Below are 22,674 nucleotides of genomic sequence, written 5' to 3'. Positions count from 1 at the left end.
TGAAAATTATTGCGGTGTGCCTTCCGTGTATTTTGTTGTTTTAATTAGTTGACCTTTAAACTTTTAATTATATTTGCTTAGTTCGGCTTGAGGTCATGTGAATAAAAACAGATGTTGTTGTTTTTTGAGTTGTATTTTTATATTTAAAATTTTCCAATATTTCGAGACATCTCCGATGCTCGTCTTCAGGGAAATTACTTTAAACAAAAAGAAAAAACATTTAACACATTAACAAAAAAAAATATATCATTACATGAAAAACACAGATAATTACATTTAAATTTAAAGAACAGTGAACTTCTTTACAAGGGAGTATATTTACAACTAAAAGCTAATCTGTCTTTCTATATTTTTGTACAATATTTCTATAAATATGTGCACAATGGTCCGTATCAGTCTTAAAATTCATTCGTCTTTCTGCAGGTACATTTATAATATGTAGCATCTCCAGAGTAAATCTCCTTTTATAATTGGTTTCTTGCGTCAAAATATCTACGTCCTTAAAGTTTGGTTTGTGTCCTGTTAAAGTGCAATGTGCTGCAAGTGCCGTCTTTTGCTCCAAGGGCTTATCAGTGGCTTTCTGATCAGATTTATGCCCTGAGAGTCTAGTTTTTAATTTGGTTTTCGTTGTACCAATATATACTTTTTGGCAAGTATCAGAGTCATTTCCATTGCATTTGATCTTATATACTACGTTTGACTTGTCTTCTTTCTTAATTTTAGATTTTGTCTTGCTGAAGAATTGATTTACTGTATTATGAGTCCTTTGTGCAATTTGAAATTTGTCCTTATTTAGCATGTTAGATGATTTGAATCTTTCCGAGAATTGGGGGACATATGTCAATTCTCGGAAAGATTCAAATCATCTAACATGCTAAATAAGGACAAATTTCAAATTGCACAAAGGACTCATAATACAGTAAATCAATTCTTCAGCAAGACAAAATCTAAAATTAAGAAAGAAGACAAGTCAAACGTAGTATATAAGATCAAATGCAATGGAAATGACTCTGATACTTGCCAAAAAGTATATATTGGTACAACGAAAACCAAATTAAAAACTAGACTCTCAGGGCATAAATCTGATCAGAAAGCCACTGATAAGCCCTTGGAGCAAAAGACGGCACTTGCAGCACATTGCACTTTAACAGGACACAAACCAAACTTTAAGGACGTAGATATTTTGACGCAAGAAACCAATTATAAAAGGAGATTTACTCTGGAGATGCTACATATTATAAATGTACCTGCAGAAAGACGAATGAATTTTAAGACTGATACGGACCATTGTGCACATATTTATAGAAATATTGTACAAAAATATAGAAAGACAGATTAGCTTTTAGTTGTAAATATACTCCCTTGTAAAGAAGTTCACTGTTCTTTAAATTTAAATGTAATTATCTGTGTTTTTCATGTAATGATATATTTTTTTTTTTGTTAATGTGTTAAATGTTTTTTCTTTTTGTTTAAAGTAATTTACCTGAAGACGAGCATCGGAGATGTCTCGAAATATTGGAAAATTTTAAATATAAAAATACAACTCAAAAAACAACAACATCTGTTTTTATTCACATGACCTCAAGCCGAACTAAGCAAATATAATTAAAAGTTTAAAGGTCAACTAATTAAAACAACAAAATACACGGAAGGCACACCGCAATAATTTTCAAAATGAAACTTTACAAAAACATTAAACATAAATATAACACAGAAACGAAAAATATAATCAAACAATATTCCAAAAGTAACAGGCAAGCAGCATCCCTAAAGGCATCAACCACTTTTCTAATAAAATGCAAACAAGCAGGTATTATACCAAAATTCATCACTAATACAACAACACATACTTATAACATCTTCAATACTAACAACTTGCCGCCAAAATTCAAACGAGAATTAGAAAAGCATAACTATAACTTTCACACTAAAGTATTGAATCTCATCATACAATACAAACACATGCAAATACACAAAAATACAATAATGATTTCTAATGCTAAAGATAAACTAAGCAAAGTCATGAGCACGGATGACTACAACAAATTCATTGAGAGTGAAAATACTCTCAGAATATCACACAACTATAAAATTAAAAGTACTCACATTAAAAAACTAAACGCATTAAAACAACAACAACAAGTAGAGCTTGGCATGAACAACAAAACAAGTTGGTTTGAGAACCTCACAAATAAAACCATACCAACTAATGTTAAATGGCTGCTTTCTCTAGGACCCAAGTTTTCTCTTCCGACAACAACAACTTCCTTTCCGTTGTTCAATGTTATAGCTGAAGGCGATGAGTGCATACAAACATTAGACAATAAAGAAGAACAAGAGAACGCGAGAGTACGTTTAGCTTCTCTTATAGATGACCACATACAAAAGACTAAACCAAATAAGAAAGAGAAATTTATACTTGACACAGTGGGGGAGGCACGGAAATATCTAAAGGAAAATAAAGATTTACTTATTCTAACTGCTGATAAAGGGGGAAAAACCGTAGCGATGTATAAAGACGATTATGAAATAAAGATGAAAAATATTTTAAGAGATATTTGTACATATAGACGCTTAAAAAGAGATCCGACATCAACACTACAAACCAAAAATAACAAACTGGTGGAAAAATTATTCAGAATGAACATCATTGACACCAACGAAAAATTAAAATTGATATGTAAAACTGCTAACGCCCCTCGAATTTATGGACTTCCGAAGATACATAAGGAAGGAGTCCCTGTAAGACCGATATGTTCTTCAATAAATTCCCCCTCTTATGAACTATCAAAATATATTGTAAATATTTTGAAAAATTTGACGAAAGATTCCAAATATAATGTAAAGGACGCAATTGAATTTAAGAATAAAACCAGTAATATTAAGATTGAGGACAATGAAACAATGATCTCGTTTGACGTAGTATCTCTTTTTCCAAGCATTCCAGTAAATTTGGCGATTAAGATTATAAAAGAAAAATGGGACGAAATAAAGGACTATACGAAGATACCGATGGATATTTTTATAGAAATGTTAACTTTTTGTATAAAGGACTCAAGATATTTTGTATATGATGACAAGGTGTATGAGCAACGTAAAGGAATGCCAATGGGATCACCAGCTTCACCTATTATCGCCGATATTGTAATGGAAGTACTCTTGGACTCAGTATTGGAAAAATTGACTATTAAACCAAAAATAATGACAAAATATGTAGATGATCTGTTCTGTATTTTGAATAAAAATGACGTTCAGGCCACTTTATCAGCTTTAAACGCCTTTGATAGACAAATTCAATTTACGATGGAAACAGAAGAGGACAACAAGTTACCATACTTAGATACCATAATTCTAAAGCACAGAAATGGAATAAAAATTAACTGGTATCAAAAGCCAACAGCCACAGGACGATTGATAAATTTCAACTCCAAACATCCTAGACGAGTTATAATGAATACGGCTACAAATTTTATAAGAAGAGTACACGATATCAGCGACAAAATATTTCATAAGGACAACGAAGATAAGATAAGGACCATATTGCGATTAAATGATTTCCCGAATAAGACGATTGACGACCTAATACAACATGTAAAAGAACAACAAAATATCAAACATGACGAAATTGAACCCAAAAGTTATAAACCCTTGACATATGTCCCCCAATTCTCGGAAAGATTCAAATCATCTAACATGCTAAATAAGGACAAATTTCAAATTGCACAAAGGACTCATAATACAGTAAATCAATTCTTCAGCAAGACAAAATCTAAAATTAAGAAAGAAGACAAGTCAAACGTAGTATATAAGATCAAATGCAATGGAAATGACTCTGATACTTGCCAAAAAGTATATATTGGTACAACGAAAACCAAATTAAAAACTAGACTCTCAGGGCATAAATCTGATCAGAAAGCCACTGATAAGCCCTTGGAGCAAAAGACGGCACTTGCAGCACATTGCACTTTAACAGGACACAAACCAAACTTTAAGGACGTAGATATTTTGACGCAAGAAACCAATTATAAAAGGAGATTTACTCTGGAGATGCTACATATTATAAATGTACCTGCAGAAAGACGAATGAATTTTAAGACTGATACGGACCATTGTGCACATATTTATAGAAATATTGTACAAAAATATAGAAAGACAGATTAGCTTTTAGTTGTAAATATACTCCCTTGTAAAGAAGTTCACTGTTCTTTAAATTTAAATGTAATTATCTGTGTTTTTCATGTAATGATATATTTTTTTTTTTTTGTTAATGTGTTAAATGTTTTTTCTTTTTGTTTAAAGTAATTTCCCTGAAGACGAGCATCGGAGATGTCTCGAAATATTGGAAAATTTTAAATATAAAAATACAACTCAAAAAACAACAACATCTGTTTTTATTCACATGACCTCAAGCCGAACTAAGCAAATATAATTAAAAGTTTAAAGGTCAACTAATTAAAACAACATTTATGAGAATTTATAAATGTTTAATAAAATTAATAAACATCTAAACAATCGTGTTTTACTTGACCACAATGATTATTTTACAACTATCTTAAAATGCACTTTGTTTGATTGTTTGAAGGGGCTCTTATTGGCGTCCTTCTAAATGTATCCAGAAGGGCACCTAATAATTGCACTCATGCGATACTTTTTTGTAGTAACTTGGCGTGGTACAACTTCTCGAGAGTGACGGCGCTTTTCCGAGGAGTTTTGGATATCGTATACGACTGTTTTCGACGTAGTGGGGATTCTCAGAAGCGCCCCCAAATTCAAAAAATGTTGGCAGGGAGGTGATCGCCGAAACTGAGGCCTATTTTGAGGCAAAACCGAAGGAGTAATACCAAAATGGTATCAAAAAATTGAAAGGTCGTTATAATCGCTGTATCGCTCTTGAAGGGAACTATGTTGAATAATAAAAACGAATTTTGACAATAAAATGTGTTTTTCTTTGTTAGACCGGGGACTTATCAGCCAACCTGTTAGTAGCGGCCAATTCAAAATGTTTCCCTCTTTTAACTTCTTTATTTGTCAATTGTTGTTTTTTATCTCTTTTTGTTCGTGTTTTTGTCTAAAGGCCGGTATGCACCTCTAGCGAAAAATTTCATTCCCATAAGAAATGCATTGCTATTTATGCTAACGAAATTTTCGGTAGCGTTCAATTTTGTAAGCTGGTACGCACCTCTAATGAAAATAACAGGGTTGTCAAAAGCATATTTTGGCAGCAAACATTTAATTAATTACAATCATTGTGTGCGTAGAAGTTTTAAAAGGTCTGTAAATAATAAACAATTTATTTGAGGAATATTTGGAACATATATTAACAATTTTTAAAAGCGATTAGCGGGTTTAAAATTTGTGTACACAGCCCTGTTTTTTTGTTGTAGACTTAAATAAATTTTTGCTACCGAAAATTTCGTACTCTGTTTGTTGGTGCGAAAAAAGTTCCCCTAAATCATTGTTTCGCGTTGAAAAATGATAGTGTTGACAATATATTTTGAGGGAAAAAAACAGCCATTTTGGGACTTTTTTGCGTTTATTTCGTCGAAATGTATTGACAACATCGCAGACTGTCACGAAATGATTACATATACATACGCAACTAGTTGCTCGATTTACACACACACGCATACAAAATAAATAATTTGAAAAAGAAGAAGCAGGCGAAGTTATTTTACAAATATCTATGGAATTAAAAAACTAATTTTACAGTGCTGCATTTTATTTTTTGGAACATAGCAGTTAATTCTTGTGATTCCATTCATTGCTACCTCGGTACTATACATGTTGCTTGAAGTGCTAATGCTTGTTTGGAACATCAATTGCTGTGCCTCCTTTTGTTTAAATTATGTTTTGTGTTTATTATCCCGATGCCCAGTACAAATGAAACGATTGTAAAATATAATTCACCAAATAAAGCTTTTATTTTGTTAACATTTGTGTTTAAATTTCATATTATATAAATTATTTATATTCTACCATATAGTAGGGAGCGGTAGATGTTGGTTGCTAGTTTATTATGGAAATACAATTCCATGTTAGTTTTATCAATCATCAGATTACATTTTTAAATAATAATCAGATCCATTTTTGTGTTATAAATTCACAAAAATCAGTTTAATAAATAAATTATTTCTTAATTCACATTGCAAATGGCGCCATGTTATGAAAATACTGAACACGCGAGTTACGTCAGTTTTTCAACTCGAAAAAAACAAAGTACCACAAATGGAAAAAATTTCGCTAGTTTTTCGCATGTTTTGGTTTTGTATGGAGTTTCAACGCGAAAACCGAACAGAGTACCGGCCTTTAAACGAAAAATTTTAGAGTCACAAATTATTATACATTATTTACACACATGATTGCTACGAATACAATTTTAAATTGAAGAAAATGTTGCACAGAAACCTGCCAACCAGCAAAATAGATAACGAACGTGTGTGAACCTAAAGTCGTGCACTTTTATCTAATCAAGAACAAGAGGCAATTTGGACATCTTGTTATAATTACAAAGTCTTTGTACAAAGTGGTACCAAAATTAAAAGGTAACGTGAGTCAATTTATTAATTCCAAACGGTAATGGCCACATACCGCCTTTTTTCTTCCAGTGTACACCAAAATATGAGACAAGAGAAAAGAGTAAACTTTTGTTTAATGAAAAACTTTTAAAATTGCTGGAAAAAAATCGATAGTATCGATATCGCATGCAATGCTTTTATGTAGCATCTTGGGTGGTACAACTTCTCATTAGCGACGGCGCTTTTCTCAACATCCAAAAAAATTTTGGTCACTGTTATATATATTATAACCCATACACATTAAGCTCAAAATCTACTAAAAGTATATTTGAAATGTTTTTTATAAGGCAAATGACATTTAAAATCTGCGTAAAGTGGGTCTTGGAAGTATAATGTGAATGACGTATTAAAAAGAAAAGAATAAGGGAACGGGACTAATAAATTTGCGTGTGTAAGGCCGGTATGCACCTCTAGCGAAAAATTTTATTCCCATAAGAAATGCATTGCTATTTATGCTAACGAAATTTTCGGTAGCGTTCAATTTCGTAAGCTGGTACGCACCTCTAATGAAAATAACAGGGTTGTCAAAAGCATGTTTTGGCAGCAAACATTTAATTTATTACAATCATTGTGGGCGTAAAAGTTTTAAAAGGCCTGTAAATAATAAACAATTTATTTGAGGAATGTTTGGAACATATATTAACAATTTTTAAAAGCGATTAGCTGGTTTATAATTTGTGTACACAGCCCTGTTTTTTTGTTGTAGACTTAAATAAATTTTTGCTACCGAAAATTTCGGTAGAGGTGCATACCGGCCTGTACTCATGAATGGCCTCCTATGATTACCCCTAATATAATGAACCCAAACGCCGTGCGTCATCATTTAGATATAGCACAAAGGAATAAAATTTGACATTACTCAAATAACTGTCAGTCGGTACAAATTGCAGTAAAATAAAAACAACATAAAAGAATGCACAATTTATTTTCTGTTTAACCAAGTCATTGAGAGGTGCGGTAATTTTTAGTTATTATTTGTCGGATAAGAAATAAAATTTTTGTTCCCAATCAATAAACGATTTATATTTATCAACAAAAAAGATCTAGGCAAGTTAAGAGATAATATATCTGATGTGTCAACGTATAGTATCAATATTAATCAAGATACGGCCAAAGAGGTTTGATAAGCCGCATTTATGGAACTGGAAGAGATGAAAATAAAGCAAAAATTGTTGTTGCTCCCTATAGCATACGTTGTTTTTGGCCAATTGAACTGTGAACCAAAAATAACTTTTGGATCCTACGCAGAGACATATGTGTAGATATGAGATATGTATAAAAAGACGTCAAGAGGGACATGTGAAAATACAATAAAAACAAATAACACTGTATCGCACCATCGCGCAAATCAACAAAAACATCTGTGGGGTTTGATAATTTGCTGATATGAAGTATTATTTGTTGTTGGATTTTTTTTCTCACAGTGAATATAAAAAGCGTTGTCAGTAGAAACAACGTAATGCAAACACCCTTCATTCTTAAAATGCATTTCTACTGGAAATGCGTTTTCTAACTCTGCGCCCATAAATAGGTCACCTTCATCGATGATTAAAGGTCATGTACCTTGATCTATTGCATCTAATCCTAACATAATTCCAGATCGACGACACACTATACTATATGTAATAATTTTGAGATTGTTTATGATTTTCATTACAGTTTTTACTGCGAAGATGTTGAAACTACGAAACATCGTTAATGCTGGCAATGCAAATACGCTGCGGTAAGTCTGTAGTATATAAAAATATCCGGTACCTTAGACAAATGTGCTTACTCCGTAGGAAAATAATAGAATACGAGTTAAACTTAAAAAAAAAAAAAAACACAAAATAAACATGTTTGGTAAATATGTAGTTGGAATCCAAATTTCTACCAAGGTTATGGTCATTATACGTACGTCATTGGCTAGACTCCAGTTTTTAATGGATTCAGTCATTCCATTTTAATTAGGGTGCCTCCCAGTTTCATTGGATGTCAACTGGCCACATTCATAAGTTGATTTTTTATATATTGGGCCATGTTTAATTTTATAGAGTAAAGTGCAGCAAATGTGGTACAGACTGGTAATGTGGTATGACATCTTCCTTCTCTATCTAACAACATACGAATAACAGAATCAAGCAAAATAGATTGCGACTGTCAGAGAATGAAGCAATCAAAGATCAGTTTGCAACTCTTTCTTTGTGACAGTTGAAAAAATTCACATTTACCTGTGGTCGACTGCTTTCGGTGGTTCTTAAACATTTTGTTTGGTGTGAAAGGTATATTTTCATTTCATTAGTTTTCAGTTATAAATAACTGGTGAGTACTGAATAAGCATAGAATGTATGCAATTGATGTATACATATACGTTGTATTTTTTTTTAGTTTTTACAAAAACATCTACATTAAACTCAAGTGCAGCAATTGTGGTATAGTTAGCAGCTGATAATTTAGTATAGTATACCACATTACCATAAAAAAAACAAAAACAAAACAATGCCGAAAAAGGGAGAAGCAAGGAATTGGAATGCAGATGATATGAGAGCTGCTATACAGGCTGTTAGATGTAAAACAATGGGTATTCTATTGGCATCAAAAACATTTGGTGTACCCCACACAACTTTACAACGTTATGCAAGAAGCGCAAAGACCATTGAAGATATTTTAGCAACAAAGCTTGGTCGACGTCCAGCATTAGGTGCCGATTTGGAAAATGAACTTGTTAGATATATATTAGAAATGGAGTCACTATTCTGGAGACTAACACGAGCAGATATACGATCTTTATGTTTTCAAATAGCCTCAATATATAACATACCGAACAAATTTTCTGTAATTAAAGAATGCGCGGGAAGATATTGGTTAAATGGATTTATTAGACGTCATCCAAACATAATAAGTTTAAGAAAGCCTACTGGGACCAGTATATATCGTGGATTCTCTAGAGAAAATGTCGATCTATTTTTTAATTCACTTGAAGGTGAATACAATAAGCACAATTTCCCACCTTCTCGTATATGGAACGTAGATGCAACGGGACTATCAGTGGTGCCAACACATCAACCGCAAGTAATTGCTAGAAAAGGCAAAAAACAGATTGGTATGATTACATCTGCCGAGCGCGGGTCACTGGTTACCGTCATTACTTGCATGAGTGCTGGAGGAGCGTTTGTACCACCGTTTTTCATATTCCCTCGAAAAAATCACAATCCGCTACTTATAAAGGATGCTCCGCCTGGTTCGAAGTCGGCATGCCATTTATCTGGATGGGTCCAAATTCCAATTTTTACAGAGTGGTTCAAACACTTTTTAAAGGAAACAAAGCCATCTTTAACCGACCCATTTTTACTGATTTTAGATGGCCATTACAGCCACACTCGCAATATCGAAATGCTGGACCTTGCACGAGGACATCATGTCACCATTATTTCACTGCCTTCTCATTCATCACATAAACTTCAACCATTGGACAAAACATTTATGGGCCCTTTAAAAAAATATTACAATGAAGAAATACGAAGATTTACCAGAGAGGAGGGAAGAAAACCGACACCTTATGATATTACTGGCCTATTTAATAATGCCTACGTGAAAGTTCAGACTGAAGAAATAGCTGTAAATGGTTTTAGAGTGACAGGAATTTATCCTTTCAATAAAAGCATTTTCACCGATGACGATTTCATAGCAGAAAAGTTTTCAGGTAGATATCTACATACTGGTAATTTATTTCGATAATTGAAAAATGTTTATTTTTTTAGAAACAACAACAACAACAATTTCGGCATACCAAAATGATTTAATTCAAAGCATCGAAAATATTAGTAAAAAACGTGCATATGTCTCAAATTCACATTTTAATAATGTATCTAAAAATACAGAAAACAGAAAGAAAATTCGTGTTGAATCTCTATCAAGTGAGAATGATGTCATTGTAATTGACACATCAGATGAAGAGGAGTATTTAGATGCGCCACCTATAAAACACGCATTGTGTAATTATTGCGAAAGAGCCTGTAACGATGATGTAAATATAAAGGAATGGACTTTATGTCTGCAATGCGAACAACTCTGGGCTCATGTAGAATGTATTCCTAAAGATAGCGTAGTTTTCATTTGTACTTCTTGTAATTAAATTAAACAAACATTATTTAGGTTTATTAGTATGTATTACCAAAGTAGAATTTAATGAATTTGCAATGTTTTCTGCTTCATTATTTTTGTTAGCATTATTTATTTCATAAGTTACAAAAAAAACTTATCTAAATTTTTGACAGAATATGTATAGAAATTATTTCCTGGTAACGTGGTATATAGAGTATACCACAATACGATCATATGGTGTACCACATTACCTGCACATTTTGTGAATTCGTGTTTAATGAGTTTTTCAATAAATACACAAATATATCTGAAATTGTGTTTTTTCGTTCATAGTTGCATGGATGGCTAACACTAGTAACATGAATGTTGTAAAATCTTAGCCTGGCCGGACTAAACCTAAGAATTTGGTTATCAAAAAACAAATGGGTATATCACATTTGCTGCACTTACCCTATATCATGAAAATATATTTAAAAAAACCTTCACGATAAGATGGGGGTATACTAACATAGTTATTCCGTTTGTATAACATCGAAATATTGGTCTCAGGCCCTATGAAGCCCCCTATAAAACGATCCCCAAGATTTGACTTCCGTAGATTCTTGAAATAGAAAATTGAATGCGATACTCTTTAAATTTGATACGTGGTACTAATATATATGTCCCTTAAGAACCTTGCAAAAATTGGTCCATGTCGGTCCAGAATTATATATAATCCCCATATAAACCGACTTCTAGATTTAACATCCGGAGCCTCTTGTAGGAATTGCTCCATATCGTTACCTAATTAAATATAGCCCACATATAAACTGGCATCCCATAATTTGAGTTCTGGGTTCTTATAGAAATGAAATTTGACAAAATGAAATTTTGACAAAATTTTCTATAGAAATGAAATGTTGACAAAATATCCTATAGAACTAAAATTTTGATAAAAAAAATTCCAAAAGAAATGAACTTTTGACAAAATTTCCTATAGAAATGATATTTTGACAAAATTTCCTTTAGAAATGAAATTTTGACAAAATTTCCTATAGAAATGAAATTTTGACAAAATTTCCTATAGAAAAGAAATTATGACGAAATTTCGCATAGAAATGAAATGTTGATAAAATTTTTTAAAGAAATGAATTTTTATAGAAATAAGCCCCCATATAAAACGATTCCCAAGATTTGACTTCTGTAGATTCTTGGAATAGAAAATTGAATGCGATACTCTTTAAATTTGATACGTGGTACTAATATATATGTCCCTTAAGAACCTTGCAAAAATTGGTCCATGACGGTCCAGAATTATATATAATCCCCATATAAACCGACTTCCAGATTTGACATCCGGAGGCTCTTGTAGGAATTGCTCCATATCGCTACATAATTAAATATGGCCCACATATAAACTGGCATCCCATAATTTGAGTTCTGGGTTCTTCTTATAGAAATGAAATTTGACAAAATGAAATTTTGACAAAATTTTCTATAAAAATGAAATGTTGACAAAATATCCTATAGAACTAAAATTTTGATAAAAAATTCCAATAGAAATGAACTTTTGATAAAATTTCCTATAAAAATGAAATTGTGACAAAATTGTATATATAAATGAAATTTTGACAACGTTTCCTATAGAAACTAGATGTTGACAACATTTCGTCTAGAAATGAAATTATGAAAAAAATTCCTGTAGAAATGAAATAATGACAAAATTTCCTATAAAAGAGAAAAATTGAAAAAATTTGATATAGAAATGAAATTTTGATAAAATTTCTTACGCAAATGAAATTTTGAAAAAAATTCCTATAGAAATGAAATTTTGATAAAATTTCTTACGCAAATGAAATTTGCATAAAATTTCCGATAGAAATGAAATTTTGACAAAATTTCCTATAGAAATGAAATTTTGACAAAATTCGGTATAGAATTGAAATTTTGAAAAAATTTCCTATAAAAATGAAATTTTGGCAAAAAATTAAATTTTTAAAAAATTTGGCCTTATTATTATTCGAACATTGGTTCACATCAGAAATGAAATTTTGACAAAATTTCCTATAGAAATGAAATTTTGACAAAATTCTGTATAGAAATGAAATTTTGAAAAAATTTCCTATAAAAATGAAATCTTGACAAAATTTCCTATAGAAATGAAACTTTGACAAAATTCGGTATAGAAATAAAATTTTGACAAAATTCGGTTTAGAAATGAAAGTTTGAAAAAATTTTCATATAAAAATTAAATTTTGACAAAATTTCCTATAGAAATGAAATTTTGAAAAAATTTCCTATAGAAATGAAATTTTGACAACATTTGGCCCTCTTATTATTATTCGAACATTGGTTCATATCAGTTCATAATTATTTATAGACTCCTATATATAACATAAAGCGATCAAGTACTTAAGTGTATTATATGTTTTGTTTTATTTCTTTTATTTAACTTATATAGTTATTATTACATATTTTTTTACAAATTTCTAGATTAAATTACATTAAAATGAAATTATTCTATTTTTAAAAACGGAAAAATTATCAATGTTTTTTATCTGCCTTTTATCTATGTTAGATATAGACTCCATTTGGGAGAACTTACAGATTAGAAGATAACGTTAGGAAGTTTTAAGATGCCTTGCCATCGGCAATTGTTACCATAAAATGTCGGATATTCGAAACTTAATGACTTTATATTTATATTAATGACATAAAAATTTCCTTTTCTTCACATTTTCAACTCAATTCAAACATTTAATTTCTTTAATTTTTACTTTATATTTTTATTGAAACAAATAAAACTGCAAATTTGTTATAGTTGTAATTTTTTTATTTCTTACAGTTGCATTTCAACCACAGCACCACTCAGTGAATCAGATTCATGGTTTTCAAAATTGTTGGTACGTAAAATTGAACCAACAAAAGAATCCCATAGTCGAATGCTTAGTGATAAAGAGATCATCTATGCCCTGCATACGCACAATGTCCGTCCAGACTCAATGGCAGAATACCTAACTAATTAGTAAGTTTTGTACACTACCATGAAAACGGCATGATATAAAAACATCAAAAAATTCTAGCAAAACTACGGTTGACTTGATTAGAGACAAAAAAGCCAAATTATCACAGAAATTGGTGGCATCATGGACAGTCCAAGTTGGTGATATGGATCAATGTGTTCATTTATGGAAATATACTGGAGGTTTTGAGAAGATTGATGAAGCCAAAGAAGACTTGTGGCATGATCCGGTAAGAATTTCCTTAGATATGGACTTGAATTTGCTTACTAAAGTCTCAATTTTATGCTCTTAGGAATATTTGGGATTAATGAAAGATCGTTCCAAATTTTTAAGATCTCGCCATTTGCAATATCTTTTACCATTCAGCTATTGGCCACAAATTCATAGCCGTACGGGAAATAATATATACGAAATGCGGTAAGTTTAAAATATACAAATTTATTTATTTATAGGTTATTTAATAAAATTATATCACAATGGACTGAATAATCTAAGTGAGCCTGAAACTAAATCGGGCTGCCACTTTAACCTAACCTTAACTTAATAAAATTATATACAAAATAACACTGAATTTCTCATATCCCAAACGAATGCTTTCGTTTGACTAGGATGTCCAAAACAGTTAAAATTATTAAGAAAAATCAGCTTTATGGCAATTCAGTTCATTTCGTATAACAGAAATTGGCTTTAAAGATACTTTTGTCCACTATCTAGCTCCTGTTCGATCAGTAGTATTTAATTGATAAAGGGGAATATATTGTCACTATTCTCCGCTAGAGGCACTGTCGTATACCTAAAAGTCTTCGCTGATGTCAATGTTCCTTTTTTATTGTTAATTTCTCCCAAATTATACGACTTTTGTAGTTAAATATTTCAGAGATGTCACCTTATTATTACTTCAAGTGTATATAGACGCTGTGATTCAAATTGAATTAAATTATATGATACCCTTTTTTCACACAGGTCATACCGTTTGAAACCAGGTACCATGATTGAATGGGGTAACAATTGGGCACGTGCCATTAATTTCCGTAAAAATAATAACGAAGCCTTTGCGGGATTTTTCTCGCAAATTGGTCGCCTTTATAATGTGCACCATATTTGGTGTAAGTATTTTTTTTTATTGAAATCAATGTTTTGGTAAAATAATAGGTTTCACTTACAGGCTACAAGTCACTACAAGAACGCAAAGAGACCCGTGAAGCTGCCTGGCGTTCACCAGGATGGGATGAATGTGTTGCCTATACCGTCCCCTTGATTAGGGAAATGCACTGTCGCATTCTAGCACCTACAGAGTTTTCTCCCACTCAGTAACCTGAATATGTTACTATTTGTCCAGCTAAGTAGTCATACGCACATAAATAATTAAAAAAAAATATTCTAAAATGTGATTTGAGCTTCAACGAAAACTGCACACTTTTACTATTTTCCATTTCACTTAATACTTATTGGCTTTCAAGAAAGAAAAGAAAAACTTAAAGCGTTGTTATCACATATACATTTATATACAAGATATACTTGTTGAATATAAATATTATGAATTGTTTAAAAGTAATGAAAATCATATAAATCGTGTTAAATATTTAAGATAAAAGATTATTTGATAATAAAACTGTAAAACAGCATTTATATAAAATAAAGTAAGAAATAATTTTTTTAAAGACAAATGTTTTTGTTTTTAATATTTTTTGTCGTATATGGGTAACGTGGGTGGTTGGAAATGTTAATATAAATTTAGAACTGTGGTCTCCAGTAATTGGCCTCTAATTTTTAACCAAGTAGTTTTTTTATTTTGCATATACGTTATTCTTGTAATCGCATTTATTTATTTATTTAATCAGACTAAACCCCATGTTGATAGATATATAATACGGGACAATATCGTGATTTAAATTATAAATTACATACAAAATTAACTAAAATAACTTAAAACCTAAAAATCTAGCAACAATCTCAATGCAGATTTCTAAAAAGAAAATAAAAAATAAAACTGATACAGAAATTGCCATTTTGCTCAGGAACTGTAAGCTTCCTCAGCAAAATGGGATATTAGCTTATTTTTAAAAACGCCCAGCAAAAACTAGGTAACCACATCTCATTACAATTGACATTACCAGGAGTAAAGCTACATTACACGTTGCATTACATTGCGGCGAGTTGTAATGACTAACTTGTAATGACAAAAATAAATACTTCTCGGTAATTTTCGAATTGTTATTCTCAAGGCAGTTGTAGTTAACGAATTAATAAAATAGAATAAATGATGGTACTATTAGGTATAATTATTCACATAATCGAGAACTTACATAAAAAATCAAAAATAATATGTAATGTAACGGTAATTCTGAAAATTTTTCCGTTAAGAAATTTTTATCACAAATATTTCATAATAATCGTGTTTAATGACATCAACATATTATGTTTTAAATAAATGCTTTCTTATACCTCATTCACATTACACTTCCAAAATGCGCTTAAACTAAATTTCAAATGCCATTTGCCTTATAAAAAAGAGACTTAAAATCCACTTTTAGTAGATTTTGAACCTTATGTGAATTGGCTATATTATAACGTAATTCACGAATCCAACTCCCTTAAACAACCTACATTTATTTCTATTTTAAGTGTAAAATTAATTTGCATCCTATTTAGATTATTTATTAGATTTTTTGTTTATTTATACAATATTCGCTTCTATTCAAGTAGTTCTCCTATTACAGCATCAATCGCCATATTTTGATCCACTGTAATCGGCGATAGAAATCAATATTTTCGAGATTTGGTTGCCTGAGACAATAAGTGGCTATTTTGCAAGCTTTGGTGTATCTACGAATAAGTCATTACATATTAGGTGATTGTATGCTTTAAATGCACTACTTATTTTATGGCCGAAAGTATGCCTGGGGAGAAGTATTTTCCTTCTAGGGCATGCATATATAAATGTAGTCCGGAGCGATGCCAATTAATAAGTGGTTATTAATTTTTAAACAGGCTTACCTACAAGATTACCGGGTAATGAGAGTTTTTGCTGGGCATGAACAATATATGAAATTTGTTTATATCTTGAGGTAAGGAGTTCCGCAGTCTGGAAACTCGAATCGCAAACAAGCGCTCGAGAATATTATGATCGAAATGTTCAATGAGTATTTAAGAGGTCCTTGTTGTACTTAAAAGGACCTTTCAAATACCCAAAAATTTTATCCATTTTATCTAGCTTAAAATCATATGTTATTATCTGAATTATATTTTGCTTTTTTTTACATCCATATAATGAAAACCGGTGTCTTATATAGAGTCCTATTTACTTTAGTAGTACAAGTTATGAAGGTCATATCAGCTGTTTAAATAATTTTCAATATTTAAATAATGTTACAATATTTTTGGTCAACTTTAGCTGATATTTGGTGTTTTGCGAGTGTATTTAAAAAGCGGAATATATTATTTCATAAATAAATTTGTGAAATTTAGATATAGACGAAAATTTTCTTCTCACTTTCGGGCATTTAAGAAAGGTAAATAAAATTCATCCTGTATAAAGGTCGCATTATCCCGCTAAAATAGTCATTTTTCACGGTTAAAGGTGAATACTAAGTTCGAGTTTAGCCGCTAAAACCGAAATTAAATCAGTAAAAACAGTATACAATTAAGATGACATTATCGCGTTAAATTCACCATTTTTTAATTTTTGCATTGGATCATTCCCCATCATGTTATAATCAAATTTGCAACAAGAAGATTTAATTTGATTCTGTTTTTGATTTAGTTTAGCTGCTAAAATCTTAATTTTTTCGCTAAAGTGAAAACTAATGGCGTTGTCTATTCTTGTAAAAAATGCGCACTCTTTTTGCATTTTTGCCCGGAAAATGTACTTTTTAGGTTCTTTTCTAAAAAAACAGGCAAAAGTGCGAAAAGGCTTCGAATTCTTTTGTGAAAATAGCGCCACGCATAGAGGCAAATTACGGGCATTTTCAGCACTGCCAACAAACGAGAGTGCTGCGATTGCCCTGTTTCCTTCTTTGAATTCTTTTCTGCCCGCTGAAATGATAGCATTTTTTTAGGTTGCTGGTAACATTTTAAAAATGCGCATTCTGTACAGACAAAATGAAGGCAAAACACTTTTTTCAGAGAAGAAAACACCATAATTCTGTAAAAAAGGCATAAAACTATGCATATTTGTTGCAGATTTCATTATAACTTGATGGGGAATAGCCCAAAGCAAATTTTCACAAAGTTTGTATTACTTAAAATGGATTATTAAAGAAAAGTAATCGTGAAAAAATGACAATTTTAGCGACTAAACTCGAACTTAATACCCACCTTCAAATCGTATTTTTTCACGATTACTTTTCTTGAATAATCCATTTTAAGGAATACAAACTTTGTGAAAATTCGCATTGGGCTATTCCCCATCAAGTTGTAATAAAATTTGCAAAAATATTTATAATTTTATGCCTTTTTTATTGATTTAGTTTTCACTTTAGCAGCTAAACTCGAACTTAGTACTCACCTTTAAACACGAACTTAATACTCACCTTAACTTTCTTTAAAAATTCATTCCCCATCATGTTATAATAAAATTTGTTTTAATTTTTGTTCTGCTTTAACAGATTTATTTTCGATTTTAGCGGTTAAACTCGATTTTAATACCCACCTTTAAGTAGCCATAGATGGATAAGTAGTGCACAACACCACTTCTTATAATGGACTTTCATAAGTTTTGATTGAATTTAAATTATTTCATATGGAACTCTCTTAACCCTTTCACTACCGATGTCCTCTTAGAAGGACATTCGAAAAAGACAACAAATTCTATTTTTCCACTTAGTTTCGATTTATTTCTCGATGTTATTTTAAAGTAGAGGCTTTAATCTAAATAAGCTATAAATATTTTCCATATTGGTGAGCACTAAAATACATTTTTATAAAGTTCTTTAACAATAAACGAAAAATACGAAAATTTGAGACAATTTTTCTACTATATGTTTCTAGTAAATGGACATTCATACAAAAACTATAGCTGATACTACTTCGGGTTCTTTTTTTTAATTTTTTCTCACACATTGAAAGATATTATAGGTCAAATAGCGCTTATTTTCGTAAGGCCATTTGGTCACAATTCAAGAATCAAGTTTTCAGAACAAGCTCATATAGCTCTTGAAGTAATTGAGGTAGGTTTTCAAAATTACAATTTTTGTTCTACATGCTGTTGGTACAAGTAGAAACAGAAGAAAAATTAAAGTTTTTAACATTAGGTTTATTTCGGTAGTGAAAGGGTTAATTACAAAAAAGTAGTCGAACGAAACTTTTTTAAGTGGACCTGTTTAGGATAAAAAACGCAGCTATTATTCAATTGCCAAAGTCAGCTGTTCATCACGTACATTACCTGTTTATCTTATTTTCCCAAGGCGTTTGATATGTCTATTGAAAAATGAATAACGGCGTCAAAAACTAACAACTCAAAAAATGAGCGACTCTGTTCTCTGTCACTGAAATATGTGTAGCCTTAAAACCTAAAAGAAAATAAAAAGAATTGTGCAAAAGTTTATGTTGTCCGATATTTATTGTTTCGAACAATTATGAATTGGCGTGAGTGAATCGATCGCGAAGTAATGCAATTAAAAAACTAACCCGTATGACCGTGTTATACGAAGAAACGAAAAAAATTTGCAAGAAGCTCAATAAGAAGGACTTTTGAGGTGGTTTTTTTTATCGAAAAGAAAAAAAAAAAACACCAGTGTTAAAACAAATATTAGCAATACACAATGGACAATATAACTTGTAAACTGCAGTCGCTGGAAAAACGCCTCAATGATGAAAATGAGTCTTCCAGAGTTTTTGAACCACCACCCGGAGTACGGAGACGGCCACAATTAGGACGTAAGTAGTTATGAAAAAAATGAGACTTCCATACGAGTAATGTAATTTGTAATTTGCACGGAGACACATTGCGAATTTTGCATTGATAATAGTTCTCAAATATTTTGATAAAAGAAAAGCGAGCATATCACAGGCCATCAGCTTGTCACTTGTGCTCGTACCATCCCGCACATACGTACATTCTTTTGCGTTTTCTTGGTTATGAATTTCTGTTCATTATAAAACTTCCACCACTTTCTGCCTTCGCCGCTGACGTCCAGCAGCGGAGTTGTGTGTATGATAAGGCCTTTGATACCCTTTAAAAAAATTGGTTTCTTGACAAAACTAGACAGAATATATCGATACCTCGATATTTGTTTGTGTATTTGTTTTTCTTATTGTTTATAACGCATATGGTTTTTGATAAATATTCTTTACATACTTTTGTTGACATCGAAAAGTATGAATAGATATACATATCTCTGGCAGTATCGACGATGTACATGATGTTAGGCGAAGAATTACCAAAAGGGTTAAAGCGGTGTTTATAAAAACTTTGTATAACATAAAATTATGCGAGAAGGTGGTCCCATTTACTTTTAGATATTCTATAGCTTCTGGAATATTTTAGTGTGAAGATTATACTATGCTAGTGTTTTAGCCATATATTTTCGAAATTAAAAAATCAGATTTCGAAAGGGTTATAAATGAAGTCTCACCATATATTTCTATTCTCTGAAAATGCAATTATTGAAGATGATTGATTAAGACTCACTGATGCTGGAGATTACGCCGAGTGCACTAGGTTCAAAATGGGACCAGAAGCTAAAGATATCTCTTTGGACATATCTAAGCATAATTAAGCCTAGTCTGACATACGCCTTGATTTTCAGATGGATATCAATAGAGTATCTATCCAATATGAGTATATTGAGATGAATTCAGCGGACATGTTGGGCTTAAATCTACTTTAGTACAAGTGGTCCGATTGGTGTAATTTTTGGCCAGCTTTTCGATTCTAAACATAAAATGTAGTATACCACTTTTTGTCGAAAAGACCCATTTTCGGAAGTACGGGCCCCTAAAGTTTTCATTATCACGTATATTGGATTTAGTATTCATCGAACATAATCATCCTAAAAGTAATATATTTAGAATAACATGGACCCGTAGAGGTCCTGGGTTTGCATTAGCCCACTTTGGACTCTGTCCATAGGAGAAAGTCTCAAACCCCGGCCGAAGACCGACAATCTATCCACTTTGGGTTCCTGTTAGCCTACTTTGAACCCTGTCCATAGGAGAAAGTCTCAACCCCCGACCAAAGCCGGCCACCTATACGCCAATTTTCAAGGGTCGGTATCTCGAAAACTACGCTCTTCCGACAAAATTTTTGCTTAATATTTTCTCTTTAAAATCCCTGAATAAGTGCGGAAATGAGAAGGACCACATCTACAAAGGAATTGAAAAATATAGAACATCATACCGACAGAATGAGTTGACCATGGCAGCGTCTATATGAAGAAGGGTGGGTGGTGGTTGGACCCATACAAGTTCTCCGACAAATCACCAAAAGATATTTCGGGTATTTGTTCGAGATGCTACCCTTAAAACACGTTCCAATTGATAAATGAATAGATCCTTCGGCCAAACCATAGTACAGTGATAACTCTTCTCAAAAGATCTATCTATATTTAAAGTGGGTAGCAAAACCCAGTACATTATTTACCTTTTGCAATCTTTACCAAATAGAAAATGTCTAGTTAGGCCAAGAAAGATTGGTCCGTTTATTATGGATACTACCTTGATATTTTGCAATCAAAATTGCCTTAGTTTGTGGGGGTTTGCGCTAACTCTGAGGAATAAGTTGTCGACCCCAAGCATCTCAGCAAAAAAAGCGTCGCCAAAAAAGTTGTGAAAATGTTCTTTTTGGATCTGGAAGTGGTGCCAAATTGAAGCAGAAGCGATGAATTTAACATGGGCTTGTCAGAGGACGGATGTCAACTATTTCAACAGCCGCTGCACTGAATTTACATCACTTCTTAGGGTGTGAGGTGAATTCAGTATTTTGGATGCGAATAAAGAAATTTTTTGATATTTTGACAAATAAATAATTTATTTATTTATTTTTAAATTTTTTTGTGATTTTTAATGTACCGCTTGTATGGAAGGTTTGTCATCAAATATTTTCAAAAATTCGAAATTTTTCTACAAGGGATTTAAATTTTTTTTCGGCTAGATTTAAATAATTTGCTCCATTTTATTAATTCTTAATTGTTTTTAACCTATTTGAAACATAAAAAAATAAATTTCTCATGAAAAGTATGAAAAAAGGGGATTTAAAAAAAATTGACTCAAATGAACTTCCTGTGCAGTTAAAATAAAGAACATCTTTGGGAGAGAATTTTTGGAAGGTCTTTTAAAGTTGTGCCTTAAGAAGATCATCCAAATTTTATGCTGGGTATATAAATAATTTGATACCACAACCATTTTAACATATAGTACACATGTGTGTTGTTGAAGAATACTTTAAGTCGCTTGTAATTTTCAATAACTTGTCACACCACCTTGTTTTTTATTAAGTCCGTCTCTGTTATATCTTATAATTTTCTAATTATTATGTGTATTATACCACTACCCCTCTAACACCTAGATATTCTATGCGAAAAGCATATCCAGTATCACAACATTGTGTTCCCTTTTTGTTGGTTTTTGTGCTGCTTTGCTTTGACGCCGATGTATGAGCCGGATCCCTGACTGCTCTCCTATGTTATGCGTTTTTGTGTTGTTTTGAGATCAACTGATGTTTTCAATATGAGACAAAATATGGGAATTCAGTTGTTTTACCGATTTTGGCATTTCCGGAACAAGCTAAGTGAAGAATTCATTGTATTGTGTGCAAATACATCTATATGTATTTGTGCCTTTTAGAGTAAATATTAAGCAAACGCATTCATTATACAAAGCTAAAGCTACTATGTGATCAACCAGAAAATGACCCAAGATTATTTGTACACTCCTTTGTTAGACAATGACAAGTTAAGACAAATATCAGGAGTTATAAAGGTTTTTCCAATAAGAGGTGTTATTTTGGTATTCAAAGAAAAATTTATTATTATTATTTTTTTTTTGATAAATGATCGAATGGTTAATCAATCATA

At 31.6% G+C, this 22,674-nt stretch overlaps 4 protein-coding genes and 1 long non-coding RNA gene across 6 annotated transcripts in view; 4 read left to right on the top strand and 1 right to left on the bottom strand.

Moving 5' to 3' along the window:
* Positions 1-1,674: 1,674 nt before the first annotated feature.
* Positions 1,675-3,415, top strand: LOC142230814 (uncharacterized). The gene is made up of 4 exons (XM_075301438.1): positions 1,675-2,098; positions 2,147-3,144; positions 3,256-3,326; positions 3,394-3,415. Exons 1-4 carry the CDS (start codon positions 1,675-1,677, stop codon positions 3,413-3,415), a joined length of 1,515 nt encoding a protein of 504 aa, XP_075157553.1.
* A 4,005-nt stretch (positions 3,416-7,420) lies between these two features.
* Positions 7,421-15,327, top strand: Nipsnap (protein nipsnap). 2 transcript variants are annotated; one of them, XM_075298632.1, is made up of 7 exons: positions 7,421-7,527; positions 8,235-8,298; positions 13,483-13,662; positions 13,721-13,889; positions 13,953-14,077; positions 14,624-14,766; positions 14,826-15,327. In XM_075298632.1, exons 2-7 carry the CDS (start codon positions 8,249-8,251, stop codon positions 14,972-14,974), a joined length of 816 nt encoding a protein of 271 aa, XP_075154747.1. In that variant the 5' UTR covers positions 7,421-7,527; positions 8,235-8,248; the 3' UTR covers positions 14,975-15,327. The 2 variants fall into 2 exon arrangements, with proteins under 2 accessions (XP_075154747.1, XP_075154746.1); XM_075298631.1 differs by having other exon boundaries at positions 7,465-7,622.
* Positions 7,497-8,670, bottom strand: LOC142228253 (uncharacterized). The gene is made up of 2 exons (XR_012720111.1): positions 8,473-8,670; positions 7,497-8,380 (listed from the first exon to the last, which is right to left on the bottom strand). It is a non-coding gene; the product is annotated as an uncharacterized LOC142228253 (long non-coding RNA).
* On the top strand, positions 8,723-10,971 carry LOC142228251 (uncharacterized). Its single transcript, XM_075298630.1, has 3 exons — positions 8,723-8,876; positions 8,943-10,257; positions 10,316-10,971. The coding sequence occupies exons 2-3, from the start codon at positions 9,054-9,056 to the stop codon at positions 10,687-10,689; spliced, it is 1,578 nt and encodes a 525-aa protein (XP_075154745.1). The 5' UTR covers positions 8,723-8,876; positions 8,943-9,053; the 3' UTR covers positions 10,690-10,971.
* A 3,802-nt stretch (positions 15,328-19,129) lies between the features above and the next one.
* Positions 19,130-22,674, top strand: part of LOC142228262 (dual specificity mitogen-activated protein kinase kinase hemipterous-like) — a 31,221-nt gene continuing 27,676 nt past the window's right edge. The window contains exon 1 of the mRNA XM_075298644.1: positions 19,130-19,537. Within this exon, the coding sequence (XP_075154759.1) occupies positions 19,423-19,537 (115 nt within the window). The 5' untranslated portion in view covers positions 19,130-19,422. The remainder of the gene's footprint in view (positions 19,538-22,674) is intronic.

The sequence above is a fragment of the Haematobia irritans genome, chromosome 3, assembly GCF_050003625.1.
Source record: "Haematobia irritans isolate KBUSLIRL chromosome 3, ASM5000362v1, whole genome shotgun sequence".
In the NCBI taxonomy this organism is placed as follows: Eukaryota; Metazoa; Arthropoda; class Insecta; order Diptera; family Muscidae; genus Haematobia; species Haematobia irritans.
The sequence above is the reverse complement of the archived record's forward strand: the minus strand, read 5'-3'. Positions and strand labels throughout refer to the sequence as shown.

Excerpts from the sequence above, each read along its gene's own strand:
- LOC142230814 (XM_075301438.1), top strand. The coding sequence starts at position 1,675 with ATGAAACTTTACAAAAACATTAAACATAAATATAACACAGAAACGAAA. Across the intron at positions 3,145-3,255 it reads CACCTATTATCGCCGATATT|GCCACTTTATCAGCTTTAAA; the intron begins GTAATGGAAGTA and ends AATGACGTTCAG. Across the intron at positions 3,327-3,393 it reads GAAACAGAAGAGGACAACAA|CCAACAGCCACAGGACGATT; the intron begins GTTACCATACTT and ends TGGTATCAAAAG.
- Nipsnap (XM_075298632.1), top strand. The coding sequence starts at position 8,249 with ATGTTGAAACTACGAAACATCGTTAATGCTGGCAATGCAAATACGCTG. Across the intron at positions 8,299-13,482 it reads GGCAATGCAAATACGCTGCG|TTGCATTTCAACCACAGCAC; the intron begins GTAAGTCTGTAG and ends TATTTCTTACAG. Across the intron at positions 13,663-13,720 it reads GCAGAATACCTAACTAATTA|CAAAACTACGGTTGACTTGA; the intron begins GTAAGTTTTGTA and ends AAAAAATTCTAG.
- LOC142228251 (XM_075298630.1), top strand. The coding sequence starts at position 9,054 with ATGCCGAAAAAGGGAGAAGCAAGGAATTGGAATGCAGATGATATGAGA. Across the intron at positions 10,258-10,315 it reads CATAGCAGAAAAGTTTTCAG|AAACAACAACAACAACAATT; the intron begins GTAGATATCTAC and ends TTATTTTTTTAG.